Source organism: Neovison vison, chromosome 1, assembly GCF_020171115.1.
Source record: "Neovison vison isolate M4711 chromosome 1, ASM_NN_V1, whole genome shotgun sequence".
Taxonomy (NCBI): domain Eukaryota; kingdom Metazoa; phylum Chordata; class Mammalia; order Carnivora; family Mustelidae; genus Neogale; species Neogale vison.
The window spans coordinates 117,802,268-117,821,353 of record NC_058091.1 but is presented as its reverse complement, the minus strand read 5'-3'; the positions used below and the strand labels follow the sequence as shown (position 1 = coordinate 117,821,353).

Here is a 19,086-nt window from a genome sequence, read left to right as displayed (position 1 = left end):
CCACCCAGGCTCCCTTCCCCTTTTTCTTTTAAAAAATTATTATAAAAATACATGATTGCATCCTCATTGTGTTTTAAACAGTGTGGTGGAATACTGAGCGTAACATGGGAGTCCCTCCTCACCATCTGTAGTGTCCCCCAACACACATTGCTTTCCCAGAGGTGACCACTGGCAATATCAGCAAGCACTCTGCCCGTCACCGTCCACCATATGGGCGTGTATGTACACACTTCTAAAGCAAGGGCTTCTGTTTTGTGTGCTACACAATGACCACTTCTTTTTTTTTTCTTTTTAAAGATTTATTTATTTGACAGAGATCACAAGTTGGCAAAGAAGCAGGGAGAGAGAGAGGAGGAAGCAGGCTTCCTGCTGAGCAGAGAGCCCAGTGTGGGGCTTGATCACAGGACCCTGGAATCATGACCTGAGCCGAAGTCAGAGGCTTTAACCCACTGAGCCACCCAGGTGTCCTAACACAATGACCACTTCTTTTCACTTATCCATAACACAGTGTCTTGGGAGAAATCTTTCTACATCAGGACACATAGGTCCAACTTGTTTTCTTCCCTTTGTTGTGGTTGTTGTTGTTAATGGTTATGTAGCAATTCATTGTATGGGCATACCTGGTATTTAAGTGCCCACCTGTTGATGGAAATGAAGTGTTTAGTTTTTGCTCTCACAGTGAAGCAGTCCTGTACAAGTGTGTATCTTTGTGCATGTGTACGAGTGTCTCTGCTGAATAGTTGCCAGGAAGTGGAAATGCTGGCTCAAAGTGAATGCCTATTTTTGGTTTGGTGGATACTGCCAAATTGTCTTCCCAAAGGAATTCACCAGTTCAAACCCATGCCAGTGGTATATAAGAGTGCTTGTTTTCCTCATCTTTATAAATACTTCTTATTCTCATTTTTGTCAGTCTGGTTGGTGTAGAGTAGTGTGTGGTTGTTTTTGTTTTAGATTTTATTTTTAAGTAATCGCTGCACCCAATGTGGGGCTCACTCTCACAACCCTGAGATCAAGAGTCACATGCTCCATTGACTGAAACAGCCAGGCACCCTTAAACAGCTTTTTTTTCTTTTTTAGATTTTATTTATTTATTTGAGAGAGAGATAGAGAGAGCATGAGTGAGGAGAAGGTCAGAGGGAGAAGCCGACTCCCCGTGGAACCGGGAGCCCGATGCAGGACTCGATCCCAGAACTCCAGGATCATGACCTGAGCTGAAAGCAGTTGCCCAACCAACTGAGCCACAGAGGCGTCCCAACAGCTATTTTTTTTTTTAATTTTATTTATTTATTTGTCAGAGAGAGCACAAGCAAAGCAGCAGGCAGAGAGAGAAGCAGGCTCACGTCTGAGCAAGGAGCCTGATGTGGGGCTCGATTCCAGGACCCTAAGATCATGACCTGAGCCAAAGGTGGATGCTTAACCAACTGAGCTACCCAGGCATCCCTGTACAACTATTTTTAATATTTTTCTTTAAGGAAAAAAATAAGACAATTCCTTTACATGTTACAGAGTACTTACCTCACACCAACTGCCAACAATAGAGTCATTCTCATTAAAAGCAAGAACAAAACAACATTGCCCTCTACTACTTAATATTGTTTTAGAAGTTCTGGCCAAGGGGTGCCTGGGTGGCTCAGTCAGCTGAAGGTCTAGCTCTTGAGTTCAGGTCAGGTCATGATCTCAGGGTCATGAGATCAAGTCCTGCATTGGGCTGTGCCCTGAGTGTGGAGTCTGCTTAAGATTCTCTCTCTCTCTCTCTTTTTTTTTTTTTTAAGATTTTATTTATTTCTTTGACAGAGCGAGATCACAAGCAGGCAGAGAGGCAGGCAGAGAGAGAGGAGGAAGCAGGCTCCCCGCTGAGCAGAGAGCCCGATGCGGGCCTCCATCCCAGGACCCTGAGATCATGACCTGAGCCGAAGGCAGCGGCCTAACCCACTGAGCCACCCAGGCGCCCAGATTCTCTCTCTCTCAAAAAACAAAACAAAACACAGCAGCAGCAGCTCTGGCCAGTGTAGTAAGGTGTGAAACAGAAGTAAGAATTAGGCTTTGAGGATTAAGTTAGATGACACTTCTGCTTCCTAGTACGGTATTTCTGATTCAAATAAAGCACTCAAGTTCTAGATCTTGTTATTTTCTTTCTTTCCTTCTTTCTTTCTTTCTTTCTTCCTCCTCCTCCTCCTCCTCCTCCTCCTCCTCCTCCTCCTCCTCTTCTTCTTCTTCTTCTTCTTCTTCTTTTTAAGCAATAAGACATTCAGAAAGGAAAGCCTCATTGTCTCTTACATCTTAACACATGTGTCCTGGTGCTTTTATTATTGTGGGTTCTTTCGTCTTGGTTCTTGCTGGTTAAATCATCCAGATTATCTGTAGGTCTGTGTTGAAGTCTCTCTTAAGTCTTCAGTCACCAGAACACCACCAGAAGTGGGTGTTCAGTACCTGTGACTGGCTGAATGGTTGGTTCAGTGATATTTTTGATGACCTTTCAGTGAAGTGTTCCAACAGTCCCGGGAGTGTTTAGAGGTACGTGTCCCATATTGAGTGAATAATGTAGTTAAAATTGAGAAGGGTACATGGGGTGCCTGGCTAGCTCAGTCAGCATGCAACCCTTGCTCTTGGGGTTGTGGGTTCGAACCCCACATTGGGGGGAGAGCTTACTTTAAAAAAAAAGACATGAAAGAAAATGTAATACTTCACTGGCTTATTGTAGAGCAGAATTCAAACATATGCCTAAAGAGAGAATGGATTCAATTTTTAAAAATTAAAAAAAAGACAACAATGGTACAGAAGAGCAAGCTTTTAATTATGCTTACACTGTTATCTGGACACCTGACCACCTGCTGAGCAAATGCCTGCCTATCGTGGGGGTTATGCATTTCAGTAGTAAAGAGCTGCTGTCCTTTCTCAGGAGTTATGTGGATATAAATAGTTTGGTTCATCACCACCGAGAACTCTTTTCTAAGCAGTTAGCTGGCTCTGAATTTGGTTTGAGACTTCAGTCTTCTTTTTTCTTTCCCCCCATAGCATCTGGAGAGGGCCCAATGTGAACTGTGTTGACAGCACCGGCTATACACCACTGCACCATGCTGCTTTGAATGGCCATAAGTAAGTATCCATGTACTGTATTCCCACCCTACCCTCCAGAACTCAGGCCTTTGGATCGTCTTTTTTGATTTCCATAAAGAATTACTAAGCAGTAATGTTGAGGAACTGGGAAGAGCAAAGGAAATTCAGTCCATCCAAAGTTCCCAAGTCTCTTGTTAGGTTATAATTTAAGCACCCTTCCCTACTCCTCCGCCTATATACCTTCAACCAAAAGTTAAGTTTTACCTTTTCTTCTATTTGTCCTTTTCTTCTTTAAAACGACACAATGCCCTGCAGTGATCCTCTTGTGAAGGTCACGTTTGGGGCAGCCAGATATAAAGGGGCTGGATAATCTCTTAGGTAACCAGCACCTTTGTAACCTGAAGATAAACTGAGTGGTCATAAGAAACTTCCCTTCTCTTAAAGTACTTATTTATTTACTCATTTGGCTTGCCACTCTTCCTCATACAATTAGCCTGGTAGACAACAAGAACCTTTTTTCAGGGGAAAAATACATGATCATATGGCCTATTGTTTTTTTAAATTTTATTTCTTTGTTTGACAGAGAAAGAGAGTGAGCTCAGGAACACAAGCAGGGGGTGTGGGAGAGGGGAAGCAGGCTTCTACCCGGGCAGGGAGCCTGATGCGGGGCTCGATCCCAGGACCCTGGAATCATGACCTGAGGTGAAGGCAGATGTTTAACCATCTGAGCCACCCAGGTGCCCCTGTACAGCCTATTTAATTCTCTTTAGGTATTGGTTAGTAGTTGATGGGTAGGATTTGCATGGAAAGTTTTCTGGAGAAGCTGTGTTTTGTGGGGAGTGGGAGAGAAGATGACATAGGTTTAAATGGTTTGGCAGCCTTTTCCAGGGGGGCACTGCCCTCCATGTGAGAGAGAATATGATGGCCCAGCCCAGGGGCAAGCAGAGCCAGGGAGTACAGTGAGTGGATTTGCCAGGATGTGGAAGAATGGAACCCAGAGTGTAGCAGCACAGAGCGTGGTTCAAGCTCTCCTTGCTTGAGGCATCATGCTCTAGGAGATAAGAGTAGAAGTTTAGTTTTCATAAGGTGGGATTATCGGAACCATTTTGGATTTTGCTGAGCAAGGAGCAGGGCCCTCCGCCCCCGGTGGTATTCTGTATCACCTGTACAGTGTTTAGCCCAGCCTGATGAACTCTGATGTGCCTGAAAGAGGTGGTGGTTGTTTCCTTCTACATTAAACTTCTCTGAAATATATTGAATATGATCCTTGTGTCTTTTCTATGGTCATCTTGGACAAAGCTAAACACGGACTCTGTGGAGACCCCTCCCCCCATAACTGGGGGGGATGGCCTGAATTAAAGTAAATCTTACACTTAATGACTTTAGCTTGTTAGCCAAGTTTTATCTCCAGATGCTGTTTTTATTTACAGTGGGGATTTTCTCTGACCTCATGTGCATGGGGATAATTATACATTTGTATCTGCTTAATTAGTAGTGTCACTAAGGAGAAAGCCAAGCCCTTCTTTCTGGATGTATCAAATGATACCATATGTGTCTGGCTTATGTTTGCAGCAACTTTAATTCCGCTCTGCCTGTCTGCTTTTAGCTCCCACATCACTAAATGCTCTGAATAATGTGGTGAATAACAATATTTGTCTCGCATGACTACTTTCATGTAAATCTATCCCCAAATGCTGTTTAAACATCACAAACAAGGCAACATTGTAAGGTTTAGACAAGGGAACCAGACATTTTCAAAATAATGGAATAGAGATGGATTGTCTAGAAAGCCCAGAGAATGGCAAGGTGATGAGTCAGTGTCATTTGGCTCAAGATGTTTCAGCCGCCTATCAACAGCTGTACACGTAGCTCATGGAATAAAAGGAAGAGACTGGGCAATGAGCTCAGGTAGAGAGAGGGGGGCCCGAATGAGATAATATCTGAAAGGGCTTCAGCTGCCCAGATGTGAAGCACTGTAAGTAGGATAGCCTTCTGAGTTCTGCAAACTCATGATTGATTTTTGCCTTCTAGGGATGTGGTTGAGGTTCTTCTGAGGAACGATGCGTTGACCAATGTGGCTGATTCCAAAGGCTGTTACCCTCTGCACTTGGCAGCCTGGAAAGGAGATGCCCAGATAGTGCGGTTGCTCATCCATCAAGGGCCCTCACACACCAGAGTCAACGAACAGGTCGGAAGGAAGAGAAGCGTTCTTCCCTTCAGCTATAGCCAGACCGTGGTGGCCCCGGTGCTGTTTCAGTTCCGCAGCACAAATTGCAGGGAACCAGCTCTTGCAGGCCCTACAAATGGTTCCCCTCCTCCCAGCACTACTCCTCCAAGGGCATCAGGGAGATCTCATACCCCAAGGAAGCATTTTACATGCATCTAAATTGTGCAGATTTGGACTAGTGCTATCATAAAGATCTACATACCTCATGTGCAAAATGGGAAATAACACAAGTCCCATAAAATTGTTAAGAGGCCATTTCACAGCGGCAGGCTTAATTAATTAGAAGCAGTGCTTATGCCACCGGCATGGCGGTGTGGCCTTAGCCGATAAGTGGTGTTTTCCCTCCATCGCAGCTGGCAGAAGTGGAAGGACTCATCCCGGGACTGAAAAAGGAGCTCATTAAAAATATCTGAGTAAGCTCAGAGGCCAGAGGTGATGGAGCAGAATGAAAATCATTTATATGCTCTCTCCTAAGGTCAATTTAAGAGTGACCCTGTTTTGGTAAAGCAGAGATAATTCTTAGAAAATAAAAAAAAGGCAGCAGTTGAGCAAAAATACCTTAAAATGGCCATGGATTTATGTTCTCTGATACCATACCTCCACTTTTTTTACCTTGATTCCTTTGGAAAAGTTATGCTTGCATTATGCAGGTTCTAGACAGTCCTCTCATAAAATGCAGTTTCCTGTAGTTTGAGTCTGAGGTCGTGTATCCATTTGAGAGGAGACGGGCTTTCCCTGTGTGACAGACCACTCTCTTTTCCTCTCTGCTCTGAACTGAAGCAGGTGCTTTTCTTAGTTGCTTGAGCGAGAGAGATGTTGCTTTTTCTCAGTAAGCCCAGGACTATTTTCCCAATGACTTTACTGAGAGGAAAGTGTTAAATTACCTGTAGGATTAGGTCAGGGTTATTCCTCCAAAAACAGGAAATCATTCTCGTGAGCCCATCTATCAGCAGGGCTCTGCACACTCTCAGTGAGCAGTTAGGACCAAGACTGACTCAGAGAAGGGCAGCTTCACCCTAAGGTTAGAGAAAATTAAAACAATGCTCCCAAATCTCTCAAATTGGAGATTGTGTGTGTATAGCTGGTAATCAGCTTCCCTTTCGCTTCTCAAGTTGTATTTTCTGGATAGGTAAGCCACAGAAATTTTAAAATCATCCATGAGGATGTTTGTGTCATAACATTAAGAATGAAAATTGTCTCTGGAATTGCTGCTTTAGAATCTAAATGCAGTTTTACTCCTCCTGGCTAAAGTGATTGTAATTTCTCTTAACTGGAGGAAATTTATCAGGAGGTTTGCTTTTAACTCCTATTCCTCCACGTTGAATCAACTAGTCACCCATTAAAGTCCTTCTCATTTAAGAAATTTTCGACGACCATTTCTAATCCTGTCTTTGCTCACTTTTGCCTTGAAACACAGCTGCTTGGATTTTTGGGCCACCTGAGTGTGCTAGCTTGTCCTGCTCACCGCCACCTCCCGCCCAGAGTATCCCTTGATAGGGACACCAGCACAGTGTTCTGAGTATCTGGCCGGCAGCTGGCTGGGCAAGACTTCCCCAGGAGCTGGAAGAACCTAACAGCTCTAGGTAGTAGTACCACATGGATCTATTTAAAAACCGTTAATGTGGTTCCAGTTGGATGGTTGGATAAGAGGGGGTGATGAGTGCTGTGCCCTCTAGCCTGCCTTCCCCCATTAACTTCCTTTCCAGGCTCCCAGAGGGCAGATCCACGTTGTTCTCATGTTGGACCCCCTCGGGGCTGGGCATTGCTTTGATATTTTTCATCCATTTTATCATCACATTTTCTTTTCCTCTCCTTTTTATAGAATGCTCTTGAGATCAAAGAATTCAAAAAGTACGGCCCCTTTGACCCTTATATCAATGCCAAGGTGTGTACGTTGCTGCCAGGATTTCTCTGCATCATTTCTCCAAGCTGCATTCCCTCTTTGGTCCTCTCTGGCTTCCACTCTCATCCACTCGGGCTCCTCATCTTCACCCTGACTATTGTCTGCTTCAGCCCATCTGCTTTTGGCTTGTCTGGGAATGGGAAATTGCAGCTTCAGTGAGTTTGGGTTTTATTTTTAAAACCCATGCTAATTCTGGAAAGGTTGGGTGCTTTTCCCGGAATGTCTGAAAAGCTTAGAAATGGCCGAAATGGAGAAAGAGAAGGAACCATATTATATGCATATTTTACCATTGTGATTGCTAAAAATCATTTAAATTTGAAAAAGAAAAATTCAATTAAGAGATGTCAAACATTAGCTTACTTTTTAATCAGCACAGAAAATTATTAAATTACACTAACTGGATTTAAAGATCTTTTTTACACTGCTTTCTCTATTTCTTTTGAAGTGGAATCTCATTTTCAATAAGCTAGTAGTGGAGGTGGTGGGGAAGGGGTATGGTGACTCCATTTTACTCTTAAAATCTGTCCCTTTGGGCTCATTCCTCACTTCCTTGAGTTCGTGCATTTCTGCCTGGGACTTTAAACCTCAGTTGCTTCTCCCCAGCTCTCAGCTTCTCTCACTGCTTGGTCACTCTTGCCCCTGGGAGGGGGTCTGGGATAGGAAATGAAGTCGCAGGGTCAAGCAGGACACTGGCCTCGAGCCTCCCTCCCTGTGAGGCAGGGGCAGGTTAGGCCTGGTGATGAATGGCACAGTCCATCTCCACCCCCCACACCCCCCTCCGCCGGCCTTCACCACACCAGGAGGCAGAACTGTGGGTGCTGGTTAGCCTTTCTCCTCGGTGCTCTCACCTGCTGGTTTTGACCTGAGTTTCCACTCGGGTGAGGTTTGCCTTTTGGCACCAGTCTGGAGTTTGGTTAAGTCAGTGCAGTTAGTCACATTAGCTACCTTTCCCTTCCTCCAAACACGTAGCCTCGGGGAAGGGAAACATAAGATACTTCTACATGTTTCCAAATGCAAGGCAGATATTCTTTGAGAAATGCTGATTTAGTGAGTGAAGCTCCACGTGGGCCATGCTCTTCAGCTTTTGGGACTTGATGGCGGAGAAGCAGTTTGATTCCGGGTAGTGGAATGCATTAGCTTTTGCTTGGCCCTCTCTGTTTTCTAATTTTCAAAAGAGCAAGATACCATATCTTCATTTTCTTTCTTTTTTTTTTTTAAACTTGTTGTAGCAGTGGAGAAAACTCTTATTAAAGGTCACACACAGCCTTTCAAGTCAAGCCTGAGTTTGAATTCTGTGCTGCCACTCACTGGTTTTGTTGACTTAAATAAGTTACTTAAGTTCTGTGAGCCTTGGTTTCCTCTTCTGTAAAGTGCAGTATACCATCTGGAGTTTAAGTAAGTGAATGCACATTAAGTACAACTATCTGATAACTAGTAGTATTTAAGATCTGACTTCTGAAGGGCATATACAGTCTGCTCTTTCTGAAGCGGGACTTTGGAATTTGTACTTTGTTACTGGTAGATTGAAGCTTAATGAAACATTGCTCAATTAGTCTGGTCAGGGTTTTGTTTTGTGGGGAGGTGCCTTGAAGTGATTGTTTTCGCACTTGGTGGTTAGTTTAGTTAGCTTATAAAGCTCTGATTAAAGGGTAAGTCTTTGGGTCTTTAAAGCACATTTTCTTATCCCTTGATTTCCCACACAAAAAAGAAAATTGGTCTAAATGGCATAAGAACATATTTCTCTTTTTGGAAACAATGCCCTTTACCTCCCCCCCCACCCCTGCCTCCCGCCACCCCACGAAAGGTTAAATGATGCAAATTGCACTAAGGGCTAAAGCTGTTTGGATTTTGCTATGAATGCAACCTCTCTTTGAGCTGGTTTGAATCGAGCCTCCCTGGGTTTTATCCTGATTCAGTGTGTTTTTATTGACCTGGATTGTGTCTGGGAATTGGGTTTGAGTCCTGTCAGGCACCTGTAGAAATTAAGAAGTCCCAGGTGCGGGTTGCCTGGGTAGCACAGTGGGTTAAAGCCTGTGCCTTCGGCTCAGGTCATGATCCCAGGGTCCTGGGATAGAGCCCCAAGTCGGGCTCTCTGCTCAGTGGGCAGCCTACTTGCCCCTCTCTCTCCCTGTCTCCCTCTCCACCTACTTGTGATCTCTGTCTGTCAAAAAAAAAAAGTCTCTGGTGCCTGTTCTGGGAGCAGGGATGGTTTTCATCTTCCTCTTCGACATACGGAGCCTTTCCTTTTTCAACAAGTCAGCATACACCAGTCTCAAATGTAGGTCATCTGTAGCTATGGTGGAACTATTAAAATCGTTTATTTGCTCCCTTTTAAAATAATTTTAAATTAGTCTGAATATTGTAAGGTGAGCAATGGTCAAATTAGTTTTAGGGTATATCTCTTTCCCTGTCCACATAAAAATAATTAAGTTTCAGAGCTGGAAGAGGCCGGAAGTTGTCTCAACCAGTTGTCTCCACATTCTGATCAGCTTGACTGGTTGCATCTGAATCACCCAGCAAACTTTTGTAAAACTTTATCTTGACACAATTTTCAGTGTATAAAAAGTGGCAAGCATAATGCAGTGAACTGCATTGCACTCTTCATCTAGATTGACCAGTTGTTAACATTTTGTCTCATTTGCATGCACATTTTCTCTCTCTCTCTCTCAAATGTATAGATATATTGTTGCATAATTGATGATTAACTGTTTGATACGTAGTCATGGAGATCATGACCCTTTGACCCCAAATACTTTGGTGTGTATCTCCTAAAAACAAGGGCATTCACTTGTACAGCCATAGTACAGTTACCAAATTTAAGAAATTCAACATTGATACAATACTGGAATCTAATACAGAATCTGTGTTCAGATTTTACCCATTTCCCCAATAATATTCTTTAGAGAAATTTTTTTTTCCTGGTCCAGTCCAGGATCATACATAATTTGGAACAGTTCCTTAGCCCTTCTTAGTCTTTTATGACTAGGAACCATGAACATGACATCCCTGGGTGGGACCAAACCACCAACCAACCATTCAGCGAACAGCTGAATCCACTAAGCGATTGCCACAGAGACCTGCAGCATTGATGGTATTGAAGAATACCAACCAGTCATTTTGTAAACTATCACTCAGTTTAAGTTTGTCTGATATTTTCATGTATTTCCTGTTATTTCCTGAATCTGATCGATTCAGGCCCTATGTTTTAGCAGGAATGCTGCAGGAGTGATGTTATATTTCGTTCCTTCACGTTATGAGGCACGTGATGTCAGTTTGTCTCACTGTTAGATGAATGCTTGGTCAAGGTGGTGCGGGCTAGGTTGTTAAGCTTTTTAATTATAGGCTTCCTGGGCTTTACCTCTGATGTGCTACCTTGGCAAGTCTGGAGTGGGACTCAGTTACTTTTAAGCTCCCCTGTAATTCCAAAACAAAGCCAGTTTGAGAACCACTGATCTAGGCCAACTTTGCATCCAAAGCAGGAATCCTTTTCTCTCACCTGAAAGGTGAGCTGTCTGCCCTTTGCTTTATTTGGTTGTGTGTTTCTCTTGGTAGCAACCAGGCTTCCTACTTGGCAGCCTCTTTTTGGATTCCACTGATATTTGGTTTCTTACGCTTGGCTGATACCTGTCTTCCCAAACTTTCCATCTTTTGATCAGGTTTCTGCCTTCCAGAGCATTTACAGAGTAAGTCTAGCTCTTCTTCTACATGGACCCAATTCTCATGTTACTGCCATGTCTGCTGAATCTCAGGAGGTCCAGTTTATCCTTTTGTTCCAATTTTGGTAGGTTTCTGAAGCCTACACCATTGTTGCTACAGAGAGCTGTAGCTCAGTTGTTTCCAACTTTGGTGTCTATCAACAGTGGTCAAGAGTACAGTTGGGCTACAGTCTAAGCACTGGGAAGTGTTGGCTTAGAATAGTTTCAAGAGGAGAAAAGCCACCAGAATGTTTCTGTATAGTTTTCTGTTGCTTGTAGTTTGTGTATGTGAGATAGATAGATAGACATAAACATGTAGATAATATTACATAATATGTAATATTACATAATATGTAAATCAAATGGATTTACATATTAAATGGGGTCTCCATACTTAAAGAGTATTGGGGTCTTTTTTCTTAGTGGTACTGACTGTAGCAAGGAGAAATGGAAGTGAGTTTCAAGGCAGGCAAGAATGGAGAGTATGCAAAGACTTTGGAGGAAAATTGGGGTGTTCACTCTTAGTCTTCATCCTCAGTCCAAATACATAGCAATATGATTCTGGGAACTCTTGAGGTGTGAGGAGTGCCTGTAGTAGGATTTGGAAGATGTGAAAGAGAAGGATTCTGGGTCCCGAGGAGTTGGTACTTTCCTTGGAATCCCTCCCTTTCTTGTGGGTCCCTGAATCAACACTAATGACTTCCTGCCCTAGTAGTTGTCACGTCCAAAGGGGAGCTGGTAGGAAGAGCTCATTGTGATGGCCTGTGTTCAGTATTCGAGAGATGGGGTCACCGCAGACTTCAACTTACAAATATTATAATGATCAGACCATGTCTGGCAAGACTGAAGCATGAGAGATACTTTCTACACTGTTAATTTGAATATAACATTCTGCAGAGACGTGGTTAGGCCGTTTTTAACAGAGGCAGGAAATTTGCCTGGTAGTGATCAAGACCTTGCTTTCAGTAAGACAGCTTTGTGGTAGCTGCCTTAGTTCTAGCAAACAACGACAACAAACCAAGATTTTTCTTTTTTTTTCCTCCTGCTGGCTAGCTTAGAGTTTTACAGTTCTTCGGACCTTAATGGCATACTTTTTACAAAATCGAGGACAGATTATTCTGGTTGTTGGGAGACAACTTGGATAGAAAAGAGACAGCAGTGTCTGCCTCAGAGTGAACAAGTTTTTCTGGACTGGATTTTTAATGAGAATAAGCTGACTTTCTCTGCCCTGCTAATTGAGATGTAAAACCCTGAGAATCCTCTTAAAATTTCTTTGGGTTGCCACTCTGCCCTCGAACCACTATAAAGCAAGCCCCTGTGTGTTTTGTTGATGAAGCTGTGTCTCATTGCAAGAACATGAAGCAACAGCTTTGAGTTGGCTTATTTGGGAATGGGCATTCCAAATGGGTATCTTAAGCGGTTGGTTTGGCACAGGGAACCCCAAAGATTTGCTTTCTGCCCAGAGTTTCCCCTTCCCTCCAACCTTTTAGGTTGACATGGAATCCACTCCTTGGGCCCAGTTGTATTGCAGGAGGCCATCGCTAACGGCTCTGTCCCGTGGCCAGGGAAGGCTGTCCGCACTTCAGCTGCTGATCTCCTTGGGCTGTGTTTGAGCTCAGTGCTGCTTCCTCTGTTTATCTGTGTGCATTTATCTTAGCATGTGGCTCCTGCTACCACCCTTTCTGTCCTTATTTCATCAAAAATTTTTGTTTTGCTATCACTCTGGCCTTTGGGGGCCTCACTCCCAGCAGCTCTAGATCTTTGTGGTACACTTGGTGTAGCTGGAAAAAATGATGCAGTCAAATGCCAGATCAAAAGCAGATGGAATTGCATGCATGTTTGGGTAACTCCTGGTCTGTTACTTTTAATGTAATTAATAGAATTAAAGCGATTTTGGAAACATTTCACTTATTACCTTTTGGTCACTGAGAGGTGCACAATATTGACCTGATGGACACACCACCTCATCTGCTTGGTTCCCCTAAAGTGGCAGAAGCCTCCTGGATCAATTTAGGAATCTCAAAATCTGGTGGGAGAATTATTTTCATTAGTGCGTCCAAAAAAGGAGAGGTCATAGAAATTACTTTATTCCTGCTCTGATTATACATTGTCAGTAGTAGTTTTAAAAAAAAAAAAAGAAGAAGCAGCACAACTGGAATGATTAGCATTTTGCTTCTGATGGTGGATGGAGCACAAACTTCTATTTTGTCCCAGGTTCTGTCTTTAGTTTGAAACACAATTGGCATTAAAGGACCCCGGGATTGTGAATCTGAACTGATGGTTGTATTACAACTTTGAATATTTTGCACCTCTCACAAAACATTCCTGTGTCTCATTGAGCCTTTGGGACACAAGCAACACTTCCCCGTGTGGCAGCTTGCGCATGCGTTGATTGGTGCAGGCTCCTGGGGTAGACACAGGGTGACAACAGGGTCCCAGGCTCCTCTGTGACTAAGCTCAGGCGCCGCCCTCCCCAGGAGGTGGCTGTTGGCTGAGATCTCCGAGAGTAACTTTTGGTGCTCTGCTCTTTTACTTTGATTGTTGGCTGGTTGATTTGCATGCAAGAAGCTGTGCAGATAATAAACTCTTTCAAAAAAAGCTTGTCTGTAAGGCAGTGGACGGTCAAGAAAACCAGAATCAGAAACTCCAGGGTTGATGGAACATAAATTATAAAAACAGTTGAAATTAAAGTGAGTCAATGGCAGTGATATCATCAGCATTCACGTGTGTGGGGGCCTCTGCCCGGGGCCCGCCGCGTTCCCCCATTCACTCTCCTTGCAGCCTGCAGACACTTCTTTCATGGCGCACAGGAGATGGTAAATCTGAGGGGCACCCCAGCCCCCATTCTGGCAGTAACTGGGGCACACGGTGGCTGATCGGAGTAGCCGGCCTCATTTGTTGTCTTCATTCTGACCGGCTTCTAGTAGTCCCCAAATATTGCTGCTATTTTCTCATTTAAATTTCAACGGTTTTCTGGGTGTGCTTCCCAGTCATAGGCTAGTCTGCCAGGTGCCCTTCTGACGGGATCTGCTTGTCAATCCTTTAGAACAACGACAACGAGACAGCCCTGCACTGTGCCGCGCAGTACGGCCACACGGAGGTGGTGAAGGTCCTCTTAGAGGAGCTGACAGACCCCACCATGCGCAACAACAAATTCGAGACACCCCTGGACCTGGCTGCTCTGTATGGGAGACTGGAGGTGGTGAAGATGCTCCTCAACGCGCACCCCAACCTCTTGGGCTGCAACACTAGGAAGCACACGCCCTTGCACTTGGCGGCGCGGAACGGCCACAGAGCTGTGGTGCAGGTCCTACTGGATGCTGGCATGGACAGCAACTACCAGGTAGCCGGGCAGTCGCTTCCCCCACCCCCCGGGCTCCAGGGGCCGCATTGTGGTGGGAGAGGCGCAGGGACCATGCTGCTGGGCTGTGTTCTTATCTAGCACGTTTCACATCCTGTCTCAGATGCTTCCATCCGTTGACTCATTTTCATGTGAAACTTCAGAGACAAACTCCTCAAGTGAGTCTGTTACTGATTTGTTTTTTGTTTTGTTTTGTTTTGTTTTCCTTTTCAGGGGTAATATATAGTCATTATGCCCTGAAAAGATGTGCTCATGGACTCTCTCTCAAAATTAGAAAAATTTCATTATCTTCCTATACGGGCATTCCCACTGCTGCTCTTTGCCACCTGCAAAGTCTCATGGATTTGATCTTGCCAACAAGAGACTTAGCGTTTCCCCGCGTAGTTAGCTTTGTCCATTCTGATGAATGACTGCTCCTTAGCTTTTGCATCAACCAAAGCACCAAACCACACGTGAAGTTAAGATGTTGGTTGTTTCCCACCCACCCCCAACTCTCCTACTTTTCTTCTGATTTTTCCTCCCCCGACCCTTCCCCCTACTGGGAAGGGCTGGAGCCTGAGGAGCTTCACCAGTAGGTGGCTCCTGGAGTTGCTACACAGTTATTCCTCTGTGGCCTGATGGTGGCACTTCAAACACACTTCACGTCCGGGCCACGACTGTGGTTCCAGAATCCAGACCAGAAAAGTGGGAAAGATAATGACAGAGGACTTTGTGTGGTTGATTTTACACTCCTTCCCATTGTCTGTATTCCATTTGTCGTGTGGAGCCAAGCCAAACCTGGGTCACTGTTCTGATGACATGCTGCTCTGCGCTCTCGTTTGCCTTCCAGACGGAGAAGGGCAGTGCTTTGCATGAGGCTGCTCTGTTTGGCAAGACTGATGTGGTGCAAATCCTGCTGGCTGCAGGTGAGAGGTCGGCCGCGCTCTCGTTTACATGGCATGCCGGGGTGGGCTTGTTCTCCCTAGCCTCCTCACAGGGGGATTGTTGCTGGCTGCACTTGAACCCAATGTATGTATGTCTCCATGGGTTGACCGCAAGTGTACGAGTTGTTCTGGAAGAACTGTATTAAATGGCTTTGGATGAAAAATGTTGGTCGTGCTACTGGGGGCATTAGGAGTCCGGGAATTTGACCCTCTTTGAGGCTGACTTGCAACTGCTCACTCCCCCCGGTCCACCTGGTGTGCTTTTCTAGGAATTGATGTCAACATAAAAGATAACCGTGGCCTGACTGCCCTAGACACTGTCCGGGAACTGCCTTCTCAAAAGAGCCAGCAGATAGCGGCGCTTATTGAAGGTACCCGTTCATCGCCTGTTGGGGCGACCTGGGGACACACTGACCGAACCAAGGCATTTGCATTTGGTGCAGCTCTTTTTTGTCTTTCCATGTAGATCACATGACTGGAAAAAGAGGTGCGAAAGAGGCCGATAGAACCCCCACGTCTCAGGGACCTCTCATCTCCAGTATGGTTTCCGTATCCCAGGAGTCTCAGGGTAAGGTGACCTTTCTGCGCCAGTCAAGGAGCTCTCACCTTGAAGAGATGAATGGTCTTTGGTAGAAGAGAAAAAGCTTAATTTAAATAATAACTTCAGGGGATTGGGAGTGCTTAATAAGTTCATATTCACATTTATTGTTTCCTAGCTAGTATCTGAACTTTTATTGGACAAAACTTAGGCCTTTGACTTCGGACCTCTTCTTTCCTATTTTATCTTACTCTCACTTTTATGGTTGGCTCTGTGAGGTCTGTTCAGGGATGTGGTGTAGGCCGGATGATCTCAAGGTAAATTCAGATCTCGGGGAAAGTTTTCCTAACACACACTACCCTGCTGTGGGCATAGCTGGCCCTCAGTAAATGCTGAGTGAGTACCACCTGGTTGGTAGATGTGTAGATGGCAGATTTTGGTTCTGTATAACTTGGCCAACAGATGTGGTCTGGGCACCAGCTTGGGCAGTCCAGCCTCCCCATCATTAACCACAGTCTACCCTTTCAGATTTATTGAGCAACCTTCTGGGTCCTAGGTATAATGAATGAGACAGACAGAATACTGATGGACACCTTCCCTCCAATACAAAGCATAGCAAAGAAGACCAGAGGAATAGCACAACGTACCAGTCCTGAAACAGGAAAGGGATTTTTCAGAGGGGTGCAGACATATCAGGTTAAGGGGTGCTCAACCTGTCTTCACTGTGGAGTCCTTGTCTGCCCCCACCTCCACCGCCCCTGCTTTTTTTCTTGACCTCATAATCCACTGGTGATAGGCTTAGTAGTTCACTAAACTCTTAGCTTTCAGGGATTTTACAGTAATGGTTTTGACTGTTTGCCAGAGACCCAGAGATCTCTGGTCCACAACAGTCTGTAACTTTTCAGCATCCCATGTTTGAGTCCCAGGTAGTCTGGTGTTCGTGTTCTCTGGTGAGTTTAACCTCGCACAGTGCCTCCGCTTCAGAAAGACTTCACCACCCCTCTTTTGCTTGAGCACATGGAGGTTTCTGCTAAGAATTTGAAAGGAATACTTAAGTTTCCAGTTATACTTTGCCACATTTTATGGTTTAAGTTTATGCTATGGTGGTGTTGAGGTTCTTGGGAATTTTTAAGGTCTTGGAGGGAGGTATCCCTCATAGATGTCAAGGGTTTGCCACATTGAATTAGAGAAAAATCTCTTTGAGTCTCAGGGTATAAAGAGCAACTGAAACTCTATTTATTCCTATCCATGGAGCAAAGCAGTTGTTTTATTTTCCTGCTCTCAGTTGCGGTTTGTCAAGTTCAGGTTGACAAGGAGCTTGAGGTGGTTGGAAGGGGGTTGGGTAGTGGTTGGAAATCTGAGATTATGCTCTCCATCCATTGACTCTTGCTCTCTAACCTGCTCAGGTGATGTGGAGAAAGCAGTGACTGAACTGATCATTGATTTTGACACAAACGCTGAAGAGGAGGGTCCCTACGAGGCGCTGTATAACGCTGTCTCCTGCCATTCGTTGGACAGCATGGCCAGCGGACGATCATCTGACCGAGACTCCATGAACAAGGAGGCCGAGGCAGCAGGAGTGAAGACTGCTGGAGTGAGGCCTGTATGTGACCTAGGGCCCTCGACAGACAAATGGGGGCTGTGTTGTCAGCCTGTGCTTTGGTGGAGCGCCGGGAGAGGGAGTATGCACCGAGTGCCTGCTAGCTTTCCAGAGGCCTGCAGCCTACTCCCCTTGTTCTCCTGGGCCTCTCCCACATCTCTCTTGCTTTTTGTGGTTAATCTATATAGATCCCCTTGAGGTAGAATTTTGACTTTTCTGATTTCAATATAACATGTCTGCATCATTCTGTTAGTTTTTGGTATTAGAGCAAATTGAAGCATTTTTTCCATTTAGCCTTGTGCGGCTTCTGTCTTTGGGGTCTTTGCTGTATGTTGATAGTTTTCTCTCCTGAGAGCAGTTCCACAGTGGAAGAGCTCACCGAAGTAAGTTCTCGTCTCCCCTGAATGCATCCTCACCTTCCATTTATCCTCAGAATGGTATCCATTTGGATCTGGACGGATTCTGCATTCAGCAGGGTTGTAGCAGGACTTAATCGGATATCGCATGTGTTAGTATGTGGCATTCCCGTTTTTCCCAGTTATAATCTCTCTAGCCATTTCTTTCTCAAGGTCCACTTTCCCATCTGACTGCTCCTTTCTCCACGGCTTACTTCTGCCTCCAGTCTTGTCCATTGTTCTCAAGAGGTTTTACTCCCTTTTTCTCCCTTAGGGTTTTATTCTGAGCCCAAGCCTAAATCACTGTTCCCCTGACCGACCTTCCTACATCGCCAGTATAATAATCTGAGGTTTTGAGCACTGCATTTTTATTGAACCTGCCACTGCTCTGAGTCCCAATGATCCCAGCTTGAGGCAGATTTCCAGGTGTATATTATTCCTTCCTGTAGTAGAGGCCAGCCTTATCCCTTTTGGTCTGAATCTGCCTTATGACCATTTAGATGAACCTTTGGCCACTGGGTGATCCTTGGGTTTTTCAGATGTGCCTTGGGAATGACTTGGTGTTTCTTAGTGTTCTTTTTTATTAGGCTTAGTATTGTTTTTTGTTTGCCTGGTCCAGTGCCAGCATTTCTGTATGAATTTCAGAAAGGCCCACCAGTCTTGTGGTAGCCCACTGGAGTGGGTATTATCAAGGACTGGTAAGACTCCTTGTGAGTGGTGGAAGCGCGTGCTTCTGTGGACAAAAGTGATTTCCTGTGCTTCCGCCTTAGGTGTAGTGAAGCAAGCAAGCCGGCCTGTGGAGGAAGGCATCATTTTTGTGGTACTTACAGGTGATGTCCATTAGAGGGAGCCGGAGGCCTTACCAGAGGAACACATGGCTCCTGAAGCAAGCTCTGAATTACCAAGTTCCTATGGGCTTTGCCACTGATTTATAGTCTCTTTGTTCTTTCCCACCCCAAGAATCTGTCCTCCGGTGGACTTGCTAACTAAAAACTGATGCATCTTGGGATGCGTGCTTTGCCATTCTTACTTGAATATGTGGTGGCTGTGCTACCTGCTTGGCTCTTGGTAATGAACCTTGGTCAGGGGACTGTTTGTGCTACACCTTACAAATGCTGTGGATGGTGAGCCTAACTCAGCTCTGCCCTTGCAGGCCCCTGGGCCAGCATTCTCACGTTCAGGAAAAAAGAGGCTCCTGCTTCTCTTTCTTTCCAGTGTCTCTGGTGATCACTTCTTGCGCAAGAGGTGTTCATCTTGTTCTTTCTAGGCTCTTTTAGTCTTGAGAAGGCTTCTGGGATGGGTCCTTTTTGTCGTTGTTGTGTTTCATTTTGTATTTCCCTGGCTGTTTTTGTCCCAGGATTGGGTAGCTGGTGTAGATGACAGGCCT

General features: G+C 44.9%; 1 protein-coding gene across 5 annotated transcripts in view; it reads left to right on the top strand.

Annotated features, from left to right (window-relative positions):
• The window catches only part of ANKS1A (ankyrin repeat and sterile alpha motif domain containing 1A), a 177,666-nt gene that overhangs the window by 66,623 nt on the left and 91,957 nt on the right, over positions 1-19,086 (top strand). For 3 of the 5 annotated variants that reach the window (XM_044254970.1, XM_044254986.1, XM_044254962.1), the window contains exons 2-8: positions 3,016-3,096; positions 5,089-5,245; positions 13,929-14,225; positions 15,073-15,148; positions 15,436-15,537; positions 15,633-15,734; positions 17,111-17,307. In XM_044254970.1, coding sequence (XP_044110905.1) covers positions 3,016-3,096; positions 5,089-5,245; positions 13,929-14,225; positions 15,073-15,148; positions 15,436-15,537; positions 15,633-15,734; positions 17,111-17,307 — 1,012 coding nt within the window. Of the gene's footprint in view, positions 1-3,015; positions 3,097-5,088; positions 5,246-7,106; positions 7,170-13,928; positions 14,226-15,072; positions 15,149-15,435; positions 15,538-15,632; positions 15,735-17,110; positions 17,308-19,086 lie in introns of all 5 variants that reach the window. The other 2 variants (XM_044254978.1, XM_044254955.1) reach the window with 1 other exon arrangement.